The sequence below is a fragment of the Thamnophis sirtalis genome, unplaced genomic scaffold (assembly GCF_051295495.1).
Source record: "Thamnophis sirtalis isolate CommonGarterSnake01/CBP01778 unplaced genomic scaffold, rThaSir2_p1.2 scaffold_6, whole genome shotgun sequence".
Taxonomy (NCBI): Eukaryota; Metazoa; Chordata; class Lepidosauria; order Squamata; family Natricidae; genus Thamnophis; species Thamnophis sirtalis.
In genome coordinates this window covers 58,628,037-58,642,023 of record NW_028261386.1, presented here as the reverse complement: position 1 = coordinate 58,642,023, position 13,987 = coordinate 58,628,037, and the positions used below count along the sequence as shown (strand labels likewise).

The window sequence follows — 13,987 nt, the reverse complement described above, 5'->3', positions numbered from 1 at the left end:
GCAGTGGATCTGGATACTTGAGAGACCGCCTTCTGCCAATTACATCCCTGCGACCAATAAGATCCCATAGAGTAGGCCTCCTCCGTATACCATCGGCCAGCCAGTGTCGGCTGGCAACCACAAGGAGGAGGGCCTTCTCAGCAGTAGCCCCGGCCCTTTGGAACGAGCTCCCCGTGGAGATTCGTACCCTCTCCACCGTCCAAGCCTTCCGCATAGCCTTGAAGAACTGGCTCGCCCGTCAGGCCTGGGGATAAGGATAGTTACCCCTCCCGAATGATGAATGTATGTTGCCTACCATTTTATTATATGTTTCTATCTTGATGTTTGTATTTCCCCCTTCCCAGTTTTATGTGAGCCGCCCTGAGTCCCCTCAGGGAAAAGGGCGGCCTACAAATTCTAATAAAACTAAAACTAAACTAATCTGTGACTAATTCTGTAGTTAATGCTAATGCTAATTTAGACAGTTATGCAGCTCTCTTGGTTTCCCTTTCTTTCACTATATAGTAATTATTTTTTTCTGTTTTCTCTCTGCTCTCTTCCCCTTCAAATCCACAATATCCACGATGTCTCCTCATCATGCAAAGCAGCAACGGCCAGTGAAGCAGTCGCTGAGCAAGTCACTCTGTAGAGAGTCACACTGGAAGTGCCTGGTGCTCTCCTTCTTAATGTACGGCTGCATGGGAGCAATGACTTGGTGCCACGTAACAAAGGTGACCCGGTTGACATTTGATAGTGCTTATAAGGGAAAGTCCATGATGTACCATGACAGCCCTTGCTCTAATGGCTATATCTATATTCCTTTGGCCTTCTTGGTGATGCTTTATGTGGTCTACCTGGTAGAGTGTTGGCACTGCTACACTCGCAATGAGCTCCAGTACAAAGTGGATGTGGACAGTGTGCATGAACGTGTCCAAAGGATGCAGCAGGCCACCCCATGCATCTGGTGGAAAGCCATCAGCTATCATTATGTCAGAAGGACACGTCAGGTCACCCGCTATCGCAATGGGGACGCTTATACTACCACCCAAGTCTACCATGAGAGAGTCAACACCCATGTGGCAGAAGCAGAATTTGATTATTCTAACTGTGGGGCAAAGGACATTTCAAAGGACCTAATTGACTTGGAGAGTTTCCCAGCTACTCGGCTTCGCTTCACCAAGTGCTTCAGCTTTGCCAATGTAGAATCAGAGAACTCCTATCTGACTCAGAGGGCCCGTTTCTTCACAGAGAACGAGGGACTAGATGACTATATGGAGGCAAGGGAAGGCATGCACCTGAAGAATGTGGACTTCAAAGAGTACATGGTGGCTTTCTCAGACCCAGAAAATTTACCTTGGTATATTTCTCACTATGTTTTCTGGGTGGCTGCTCTCTTGACTTTGTCCTGGCCCTTGAGAGTCTTGAATGAGTATCGCACGTCTTATGTCCACTACCATATAGAAAAACTCTTTGGATTTGACTCTGTGGCAGTAACACCAGCTGAAGAGCGTCCTTTCTGCCGACGGATGCCTCGAGTCAACACAGTGGATAGTACAGAACTAGAGTGGCATATCCGCTCCAACCAGCAGTTGGTGCCTAGCTACTCAGAGGCTGTCCTCATGGATTTGGTAGGCCTGTCTGGTTGCACTACTTACTCCTCCTGCCACTATGGCAGTTATAGGCAAAACTGTGAACAATGCCATAGGACTATAAGTAGCTCTTCCATCTTCTCCCGTAGTGCTCTCAGCATCTGCAATGGCAGCCCCAGAATCCCCTTTAGCAGCAGTCGCTTCTCTTTGGGCCGCCTGTATGGCTCCCGGCGCAGCTGCCTTTGGCAAAGTCGGAGTGAGAGCTTAAATGAGCAAAGCTGTCCAACTGAGCAGACTCGCCTCTCCAGCCAAGTCACCATGGAGGAGGAGGAACCTCCTCCTTACCAAGATGCCCTCTATTTCCCCGTCCTTATTGTACATCGAAACGAGGGCTGTCTCAACCATGATCACCGCCACCTCCATCGGAATGGATCCTGTGTGGAGACCTCACTCTAAAAGTGTGAAAACCGCTTAAGGGAAGTGCCCTGACTCACAGATATGATGGGTTAGGCAAGAGACGGTTTAGCAGACAAATACTGGTATCAACCTATCTTTGTGAGTCTGAAAGTATTCCTCACATCTTCCCTCGAACAACTCCACAGCTTTTGACTCCATGTAATAAACTTGATATGGAGCAATCAAAACCATCATCAGATTCATGGCACATAATTGCAGACTGACAACCACAAGCAAAAAAATAAAATAAATAAAGGATGGGTGGGGAGGAGATACTAGGGCTTTTTCTTTCCTGTTCCACCTTCAACTGCCCAGGTCAACTTGACAGTATCTAGCTGGATCAATCCCGACTCACTTTTTTAGAGTTGTATTTCATCAGAATAATCCATGACAGTGTAGCTTTTCCTCTCAAGCAAGGCAAGTAACTGCACTGATTATCCAGGCAAAGGGACCTGAAAGAAAAGCTACAAGCCAGTCCTTCCTTTTTTCTAGACCATGCCTCGACTGTTATATTGTCCTCAGTGCTGGGGACCATGAGTTCTTAAGAATTTCTGATGTTTCACATGTCAGAATTGGGCAATTTATGGGTAAAGTTTTAAATGTTCACAATACTTGCTCTTTTCTGGTAATAGAAAGAAAAGAAAATTACCAAGGAAAACCCGGGCTTTGATATAATGCAGTGTTGAATTCAAATCCAAGAGAAGCCCCAATAGTTAAAATAAGGCACTGAAACTACCATGTATATTTTAAGCATGCTAAAAAGTTGTGGAGATGACTGGGAGTCCTAGGAGATCCTAAATGAGAGGAAATTAGTTGTCATTAAGTTTCTCAGATAAGAAATTTGATGATGAGGAAGGATCTAAGAGATTCAGCTGCAGGTTTTTTTTATGATAAACTCATTAGTGTGACACTGATGGATATTTGTGTAAATTGTACTGCAAATCAAATCAGTTTTCTGCTTCCTGATGTTCTTTGGAATATGAAGGGAGATAATCCACACGTAAGTGATATTCCAACAGTTGGGCCTAGCAGGTTTCTGCTCCTTTGTGAAGAGCACACGGTCATTGACCTATTATAGACCCCCCTCACTTCATCCATTCCCAGTATATACCTTGGTGGAATGTCAAACATATATACTCCTAGACTATTGGATATACGTGTTTGACTTGTGCCATATTAGGATAGAGCATCATATGTAGGATTTCTCCTTTCATCCAGCCTGATTATTTTTCAGAGCTAGGAGTTTGTGGTACAAATGTCTATTCTGACATGCCTGTTTTTGTTTTTGATCTTGCAAACTGCAACTCCTCACATTGCAGTTTGGACACCACAAAATGTGACACATAAGACTTGATTAATGCAGTTTTCCTCAACTTTGATGTTCTCCGTATATTGGGGACCCCAAAAACAAGAGTTCCAATAATGTTTATGATACCTAGGAAACTTGGGAAGTCAAAATCCACACTATAACCATCTTTCGTTGATTTTATTGTGTGTGATTTATTCTTTGGGGGAAAAACCTTATGGAAAAAGATGGACAGCAAGGCCTGTGGTCTTAGTCATAAGTGCTCTATATTTTACTAAATTCAATAATCAACACATTTCTCTGCAAAATCTCACTTTCTCAGAACAGATCAGCTTTTCCTATTGGTGACGTTCAGCTACAAATCCCAGAACTTCCAATGGCCATATTGGCTGAAATCTTGGTTTAGGATTCTAAACCACTGTTGCTGTGGCTTAGAATACTAGTCTAAAATCCAAACATTGGATTTTAGTATTAAAAACAATATTTTTCTCTAAGAATCAAAGTTTTAGGAACCTTAATTCATAGTAGAGTAATATTTTTCCGAGGACTAATTAAAATGTGGGAAAATAATAAACATTCAAATTATTCACAACTATTTTCCAATCTGGATATTAAGTAATGAGAGTAGGGGGAAAAAGAAATCTTTACATTATAACTAGGATGCTATGCTAATTTTTTTAGGGATATTATCTATCTTACACATACTAAGTTTGAGGTTTTATTATGAGAACCAGTATTACATATCACAGTTGGTACGAATAATAGATTTTGTGTCTTAAATAACAGAACTCAACTTTACATCTAGCCCAGTCTGTAGCACATTGCTAGTATTTCAAATTATTTATGTCTGAAATGATTACTCCTTTGGGAACAGATTAGATGGCCTCCTATAGTGACAGTTAGTTTTCTTCATTTCTAAACTGGGTTCTTTCAGCTGCATCTTAATCTCATTATTTCTCCTTCATTGATTAAAGTGAAGAACAATTAACTCAGCTCCTCCTTTGACTTCTCTATTTGATGGAACCATCGTGTCTTAATTTTCTAGTGAAGTTTTTTCTTCTCCCTTCCCAAAACTTTGCACTTCTGTCACTATTTGACAACTGCAGTGCTATGCTATACTGTTAGAATATTATTGTAGACAAAACAGCATATACCGTACATTAGAGCACACTTTGACTTTTTTTTTGTATAAAGTGCTATGGAACTTACAAAAGTATGAGTGCAGCACTTTATGCTATTCATTAAAGCATCCCAACTTTTTAAAACTTCTGTATGGTTCCCCCCACAATGATGAAGCTGCTTTTAAAAATCTACTCAATAAACATTAATGCAACTCTTAAGGCATCACCACCCTTTTTTCCTAGTTCACATGGAAGCCTGTAAAAAAAGGACTAATGAATAGCATAGAGACATTGTACTCATGTTTGAAACACTTCTTCCAAAAGGTGATATAGCAAACATATCATCACTGTTGGAGGACTGGTATTGTTTTTTTCCACTATTTATACATAACTTGCAATAATTCAATCTGTTTCCCCTATCAAACGTAACAACTTTGATATTTGATACATTATTATAAGATCCATATGTCTTGTAACATCATACAATTGTTCTAATATTTTCTGCAAATCGTCTGGGTTCTCAGGAAACCACAAGGCATCTTCTGCATATAAATTATATATAAAGTATATGTACAGTCACATCTACAACAAACACACCTGCTATTATAACTAGTTTTCTGTATACTTTTATTTATGACTACACTTTACAATCAAACCGACTTCACACATTCTTATCCTATTCCTAATTTCTAATATTTAACCATTGAACTTGCCAGGTATAGATAGTTCTCAACTTATAACAATTTGCTTAGTGACCATTCAAAATTACAATGGCACTGAAAAAAGTGATTTAGGACCATTTTCATACTTATGACTGTTGCAGCATCCCCATGGTCAGGTGTTCAAAATTCAGATGCCTGGCAACTGACTCATATTTATGATGGTTGTGGTGTCTCAGGGTTATGCAATCCCCTTTTGCGACCTTCTGACAAGCAAAGACAATGGGGAAGCCAGATTCACTTAACAACTGTGTTATTAACTTAACAACTGAAGTGATTCACTTAACAACCATGGCAAGAAAAGTTGTAAAATGGGGCAGAACTCACTTAACAAATGTCTCACTTAGCAACATAAATTTTGAGTTCCATTGTTGTCGTAAATTGAGGACTAACTATTTCTCCCTATGCATGTTTTGTTTCCATTATAGCTGCTGTTATTGTATTCCGCAACCAATATATTCAGTGTCACAGACATGTAACATTTCTCAGTGACTTGCTGAAGAGTAAAAATGTTTGTGTATCCATTGCCTAGCATAATGCTGCATTGCATTTATTAATTTTAGAATATTGTCACCTCTTGTATCCTTTTGATTATTTTATAAAAGATCTGAGGTACATTTAATCACCAATATTTTTATAGTTTTTACATTCACTCTTGTTACTTTTCCTTTTGTAAAGGGAAACAATAATGGCATTCTTACAACAATCTTTGATATTCTTCACAGAGTTGCACAGCCCCTAGGTAAGCAAACCACGTCCATATTTCACTTACATCTTTACATTTTTCAGCATTCTTACAGCATTATCATTCCTTAGCTCCAATTTGTTGTAAGTCATTTACATACAGAATGTAGCTTTCATTTCATTTGTATTTCTGATATACCATTATGATTCCAAATGCTCTGAAATACTCCTTCCAGCATCCCCCCACTTTAGTTCCATTCAATGTCATTTTATGAGTTTTGCTTTTAGTTCTTTTTTTGCCTTCTTACACATTTTCAAAACAATATAATGTCCATCAAAATTGCTCTGCATTTTCTCTTAATTGTTCTTTCTTTTCCCAGCATTTCTCCTTAAGTGCAGGTCATTTTTTTCAGATCAGCTGTGTGTTGATTCATTGGTTGTGACAGGAATTGACTTGTGGACTCTTGGTTTGTAACCTGGTGCTTTAATCACCAACTGGCTTTTGACTAAAATATATACATTGTACTATATATTTTCTCACTCCCATTCTTTTACATGCTTTCCCCCTGCCAGCCACAGCCTCTCTCTTTTCAGTTGATCATTTTATCAAGCATCTTTTTTCACACTTCCCATTAGTATAATTCCACACATCTCTGTAGCACTCTGTAATTAAGCTGCCAAGAAATTTTGATTGCAAAAGGATAAAAATGTGAAATAATTTTCATTGTTCCAAGCAGCTTTCACATCCTGTTTCCTTATGTCACCTAGCAGAATAATTACCCCCTTGGGTTGTATTTATTCAGAATATTACACAATTTCCTTAGAACCTTCCTCTGTTTTTCCCATATTCCCTGGAATGTAACATGCAACTTTCTTTTCACTTCATTGGTTCTTTTTATCATTTACTACTCTTATATTCCAAGTTACAATATTTCATAAGCTGTTGTTACAAAATGTGCCCATATATATTGATTTCTTTCTCTTATCATTAATGTGGTGATTTATGACTTTCACATAAGGCTTTTTAATAACAGGTATGATGAAACCAGGTGAAAAGACATAGTTATACAACATGCAATAGTCCATGCTTATGAGAAGGGTAGTTTGCCACCAAAGCTGTTGATTTCTTTAATTATTGAAATCGCTTACATACCATTTATTTAAAAAAAAATTAAGGCAGATTTATTATTAAATGAGAAAAAAGTGAAATCACAAAATTTAGCAACCCTAAACAAGATAACAGTCTTAATTCATAAACATTAAAAACAATACAATACAATAGCAGAGTTGGAAGGGACCTTGGTCTTCTAGTCCAACCCCCTGCCTAGGCAGGAAACCCTATACCATTTCAGACAGGTGGCTATCCAACATCTTCTTAAAGACTTCCAGTGTTGGGGCATTCACAACTTCTGGAGGCAAGCTGTTCCACTGATTAATTGTTCTAACTGTCAGGAAATTTCTCCTCAGTTCTAAGTTGCTTCTCTCCTTGATTAGTTTCCACCCATTGCTTCTTGTTCTACCCTCAGGTGCCTTGGAAAATAGTTTGACTCCCTCTTCTTTGTGGCAACCCCTGAGATATTGGAACACTACTATCATGTCTCCCCTAATCCTTCTTTCTGTTATACATTGTAAAGATCAACAAGTAGGTACTCACAGTTTGTGTTAATGATCAAATGTCCATCTAAATGAAATGCTTTTCCTGGAACTCTGGAAAGCTTCTATTGAGGCCCATCTCACCTTGGGGGATAAAAGTGTTCCAGAGGATGAGGACAAAGCAATAGAAAGCTTTGTATTCTAGTTCCTGCCTTTCTACCACCAACTGGATCAATTGGGAAAAGAAAGTACTAAAGGTATCCAGGAGCTGAACCATGAAGTGCTTGGACAATTTAAGACAAGACGTAAGACTTAATTAAGATTTAATAAAGATTTTGAACTGGACTGCAAAGCTATCAACAACCAATATATTACAGTTCTAATATTACGTTGCTAAATGGATCATCAGAAGTAATACCAGAATGTGTTACAGTATTCTAATTACATAATAATGAGGTGTGAGTTACCATTGCCTCCTTATCAAAAAGGACCAAAATTGGTACAGTGTCAAAGCTTGGCAAAGGCTGCGCTGGTCACAGCCTTTATTTGATGCTGAAATCGAATCTGTGAGTCCAGGACAGCCTCAAATTGCAGACATGCCCTTCATGAGGAGTTTGTCCCACTTCAGGGCTCTCCAAGCACACTCCCAATCCTGTGCAAGATAGGATTTCTAATTTACAGATGATCTAACAACCCAGCATATTTTGCCCAATCTCTCATCTGTTCTGTAGAAGCTCTTGAGTGTCACAGGAGGGATGACAGCAGGCAAGTTTTCTTAATTTCATATGTTAGCATTCAGTTTTAAACAGAAAAGTAAAAAGTTGGTTTTTATAATACTATGAGGTTAGAGATGATCAACACTGCTTTTTATCAATCCAGGCGTGTCCAATCAATGGCCTGGTTCATATATTATGATGAACTACAATAAGGTATTTGGGTTTAGCTGGATATTGTGTGTGTCAGGCTTGGAATCTGAGAGTTTGATTCCAGACAATTTGATCTGTTAAGGAAGCCATGGTTTGGTGTATTGATGCAACTGATAAATGATTAGTCAGATGAAGGTAAAAGAACATAACTCTAGAAGCTATCTTAATGAACCAAATTTAGTGATTTTGAAGAAAGATTTTGATAAGAAGATGCAGTTGCAGACCTGTTCATGAATTACCGTAGTAACTTGGGACATAGATATATCTTCTGAATTCTTTGAATTCCTATTCAACTATAAAGTTTTAAGAACCAAGACTCAAATAATCTCATGTCTGCAGCCTTGAATTCATGGGAGAATGGCTAGGATTCATATGTCAGAACAAATATAAATGTTCTGTTCTCATAATGTCCTTTTAATACTGAAGTCTGATGCTATAGCTAGCCATTCCTAGATTTGGGGTGGGTTCCTAATTCTTTATCCCTTCTGTTCCCCCCATACTATCATTATGTTTAATGACATAATTTGTATAACTATATAGACAAAATTAAAAGGTAAAACATAAATTATTTCTGCTAATTATAAATTAGCATTATATTTGAATGCTATTTAGGACTGATTTGTGTTTAAAAACGTGAGCAGAAGAAATCAGAAAGAGTCACAACTCAATTTATGAATCAAGATTAAAATGCAATCATGGGCCTCACCACAAAAATGAGTTGGATATTTCACAAATTTTGATCTGATATGGGAACTTTTATGCAAGTATCAAGCAATACTATACTTTTCAAACATGATGCACCAAATGTATTTTTATCAGCAAAGCAAATTTCATAATGCATTTTATAGTGTAAGTAACAAGGTAAGTATATCTGTAAAGTTTTCTAAATATTTAATGTTTCTATTTTCCAATACATTCAATTTGAAAAACAAATCATGTTTTTCCTTTAAATTTGCTTTTACATCCTTTTATTGGGCCTTATAAGTAGGTGACTTTAACAAGTCAGCTTATTGATCCATATATAAAGTGCAGTTCTCTCTACAAGACATTTTCTTGGACTGCAAATTAGAGATCTTTCCCAACAATATTATTGAAAAGTTCAACATACAGTTATAAATGGCATTTGAGAAAAGAAACCATGTGGCTGATCAAATTGTCAGGAGCATTTGATCTAGTTCAGGGGTGTCAAACTCGATTTCATCGAATGCTGCATCAGGGTTGTGTTTGACCTCGGGGGGGGGGGACCGGGCATGACAAGGGTGGGTGTGGCCAGCTTGACATCACTTGTCGCAGTGTCCGTGGTGGCCCAACCGCTCTGCCAACAAAAACAGGCTCCCAGGCTCTGTTTTTGGCTGTGACGGCCTCCTGCAGCCCTCTGAGGAGGGCTGCTGCACGGCTGCACAGAGGGCTGTGCAACCCCCACCAGGCTCCTTTTTGCTGGCAGAGGGCTGCAGGAGGCCGTCACAGCCGAAAACGGAGCCTGGGAGGTCTGTGCACAGCCCTTCCGAGTTCCATTTTCACTGGCAGAAGCACCATGGGCCAGTCCTTTCTTGTTTACAGGGCAGCCCTGCGGGCCAGATCTAAGCACCCTGCAGGCTGGCCTTGAGTTTGACACCCCTGATTTAGTTCATACTAACTCATCCAGAAAAAAGAGTAGAAATTTAGGTCTGCAAATCGTTTGAGGTGCTTCTCCTTTTCTGGCAGAGGTGTTTTCTGCCTGGTGGGTCCAATCTGAGACTTCAGCTGCTTTGCAGCTTTGAGGAACAGATTCAGTGAATTATAGGTGAAGAATCTCATTTGCACAGTTCACGTAGGAGATGAATTTGCATCAATAACGCCATTCCCAATCACCCTTCTTTCCCAACACATTGATTTTCACTGGGAAGGCCTGGCATTTTAGTGTGAAAAAATCTGTTCAGGGTTGAAGGAGAGCTTTCACTGGATGGAGCATAAACTACCTAGGTAAGAATACCAGTTTTGTGTGGATCTTTCAGGTTACACTCTTCCTAATACTGGATTTGAGTAGAGATGTCTATATGCTCATCTGCTGGCTCAGGTGGCATCACTAGCAACAATAATGAAATGGCAATTCCTAGTGAGGAAGGTGTACTTGACACATCACGAGTTAATCATGTACAGGTAGTCCTTAACTTCATTTGGAATTCTTGCAGCAAAATGAAGTATTAATTAATTAACTAATTAGATTCCAAATGGTTCCATTTATTTTGTGAATATTATCGGTCCATTCAATACAATATCAGTAAGCAAGTCGTACAAGAATGATTATGCATAAAACCATAGCATTGAAAGGGGACATTGATTCCAACTCCTTGCTTAGCACAGAAATCCTAATATAATCATTTTTGACCACTATCTTGTCTCTGCTTCAATAATCTAGTGGAAGGCACCCCACAAAATAACTTTTTCCATTTTCAGATTGATCCCTCTATTGGGCATCTTTTTCTAACATTCATTTGGACTATGCTTTCTTGTTACTTAAATCCTCTTCAAGTATTTGAAAAATATCCTTCAATCCTTGCAAGGCTAAACAGCGTTTCTCATTTTCCTTTACTGCTGTTTGATGGATTTGGAGGGTTGTTACCATAGCAGCACATATGCCATGTAACATAGTCAGTGATCTTTCCTATAAAGAAACAGAGTAAGAAGACATCTTCTGAGAACGATAATCATTTGATGATTATAGATCATTGAATAATATGCCATTTTACAGAACATCTCCCAAAATGACAATATAGTTAAGCATCAGTGGTAGAATCATAGGCCTTTCTTTTACAGTACTCCTTAGTTGGAGAGATGATAGTGCATACAAATGTATATACAAACGGTTCTGAAAAGTTGCAGATAGAAAATCAGTACTGGTGGAAGAAGTGGTCAACCAAAAAAGGGGAATCTGGTCTGAGAGGAACAGAAAAATGTCACATAGATACAAAACCTTATTTTAAAATAATTGTGTTGTTAATTTTATTAAGAGTACATGTTTTCACTAATCATTTAAATATAGCAGCAGCTTTACTTAATTTTTGTAATATGGAATGAATGGCAGGGATTTGCTGCCTGTAAATGTGCAGGCAAGCATGACAAGGTACTTGTCTTCTTATGATGGTTATTATGTGTCACCTTCTTGCAAACAAAAAGGTGGGTCAACACATAACAGCAGAATTAGGTTTTCTTATACGCCTCCTGGTTGTAAAAGCAGCACTGTAAAGGAAACAGATGCCTTTATACAGTCCAGAATAAAATCACTGGCAGGCATAATAAGTAAGGTATGTGCAGAGCTTCCTAGCTTGAGCATTCTTTTTGAAAAATGATATTCAGCATTCAATTAAAATAACTTAATCTGCCTGGACTTGTAATTCTGTTATATATTATCTCTTAGTTGGAACATCTTAAAACAATATAACTGGAATGAATGTGAAGGTCATTTAGTCCAATCGTTAAATGTTGCCTACTACTTAAAGTATCTCCGAGTTGGGGTCAGACAAGTGACCTTCATATTACAGAATACAGAACAACAGAGTTGGAAGGGACCTTGGAGGTCTGCTAGTCCAACCCCCTGGTCAAGCAGGAAACCCTATAACATTTCAGGGAAATGGCTGTCCAATCTCTTCTTAAAAGCCTCCAGTGATAAGAGCATCTGGAACTTCTGAAGGCAAGCTGTTCCATTGATTAATTGTTCTAACTGTCAGGAAATTTCTCTTTAGTTCTAGGTTGGATCTCATATTCATTATTTCTGTCTTTATAATCTGTAGTTCTTTCAAGGTGACTCAAGTGATTCTGAACGCATTCATCTTACCTAATGCCTTCCCTTTTCCATAACTTTGCCAGACATAGTTGTTTCTATTCCATCATTAGTTTGCATCAAAGAATCAGAATATGTATTTCTATGTCAACTAATATTTTCCTCTAAACAGCAATCAGATTTTATTTGGGCCAGAACTGATTTTTTTTGTTTCCCATAGCCATGATTGAACATATCTTTTTTCTTTTTCATTTTTTTTCAGTTTCCAACACTGACAACCTTAATGTTTTTTAAAAAATTGTTGTTCTGATCTTTGTTGCCACTGTAATATCCTTGCCCTTCATGGTCTTGTTTAAGTTTCTCATGGCCTTGCTCCCTAAGATTAATCTCCATTTCTCCAATACACTGTCTCTTATAGTATTCTTGAGCTCAGGAAAACAAAACTATTTACCCCAAAAAATCTTTTCTCTTAACATTATTTTAATGAAATTGTTGTTTCATCCTCCAATTTTGATTCATTAACTAGTTATTATCGACCTGTCATCTTCAATCTTGGCATTCACATATTTTAAAACTAATGAAGTTCCTTAAGTTATTCATGAATTCTGATTATATGTCCTGCCGGTCAAAGCTTATGGGCACTCCTACCCTCTTTACCTTTCTAAATTTAACCTGTATATTTGACACCAGTAATTCATGGCCTGTTCCACAATCTGCAACTAAAAGTAACCTGGCTAAAGGGTTTGCTCATAATCTATTTCACATTATCTATTCGGTTTGATACTGATGTGTTTGGTGATATCTAGGTGTAGGGACTACATTTATATTTCTTGATGCAGATGCTGGCACTAAACAAAAATAACATTAAACAAAAACTCAAATTTTCTTCTGCATTACTGCATTTACCCAATCCAAATTGATGCTTCCATTTATTTATCGGTTAGATTTATGTTCCGACCGATAAAATCCCAGGTTCTCCAACTTTTGCATTCTGATCATTTATTAGTATAGAGCCGAGGTGGTGCAGTGGTTAGAGTGCAGTACTGCAGGATACTTCAGCTGACTGCTATCTCACTGGCTCAAGGTTGACTCAGCTTTCCATCCTTCTGAGGTGGGTAAAATGAGGACGCAGATTGTTGGGGGGAATATGCTGACTCTGTAAACCATTTAGAGAGGGCTGTAAAGCACAATGAGGTGGTATTTAAGTCTAAGTGCTATTGCTATTGCTAGTAGAACTATGTCTGTTCTAAATGTTGCATTTGGCACTTCTTGTAATTTGCATTGGAATTTTTCAATACCTTATCATAGCATCTACAGTAGTAAGGACATACATTTGCATAACATTGATGTTCATAGGGTGCTTTTCACTTCTGATCGATATGATCCTGTCATTCATTGAATTATATCAGAGCACACAATGCCTTTTAAAGTATCATTGCCACCGCACTCCTTTATAGGATCTCATGCCTTGAATAAGTATATTATGTATGCAGATTCATATCTGATTTGAAGTGGCCAATTCTGGTTTAGTTCTGTTCACATATTCCTTAAAAGTTCAATTTAATGCACTTCATTTCTACTTCGAAAGTTTCAGGGCTACCTTGGTTTGGTCTCCTCACATTCCACGTTGCAATTTAATGTCTCCTTTATTCAGTATTGCCAATTGATCAGAATTCCTTGCAATTTTGACTTGTCTTCAAATTGTCTTCAGATCTATTCATGAAAGTTCAACATTCTTTTCCAATAACTAGTGTAGTACCTTCTGACTTCATAATCTGGTGCCCCAAACTATATAGTATTCTTACCAACAAAACAAAAAGGATTTGCTACTACTCTTCTCCAGGTTTTTTCTTC

At 38.2% G+C, this 13,987-nt stretch overlaps 1 protein-coding gene across 3 annotated transcripts in view; it reads left to right on the top strand.

Moving 5' to 3' along the window:
- TMEM151B (transmembrane protein 151B) overlaps positions 1 to 4,322 on the top strand; it is a 34,283-nt gene extending 29,961 nt beyond the window's left edge. For all 3 annotated transcript variants that reach the window (XM_087717924.1, XM_014054109.2, XM_087717923.1), the window contains one exon: positions 588 to 4,322. In XM_087717924.1, the coding sequence (XP_087574050.1) occupies positions 666 to 2,024 (1,359 nt within the window). In that variant the 5' untranslated portion in view covers positions 588 to 665 and the 3' untranslated portion in view covers positions 2,025 to 4,322. The remainder of the gene's footprint in view (positions 1 to 587) is intronic.
- The last annotated feature ends 9,665 nt before the right edge of the window (positions 4,323 to 13,987 follow it).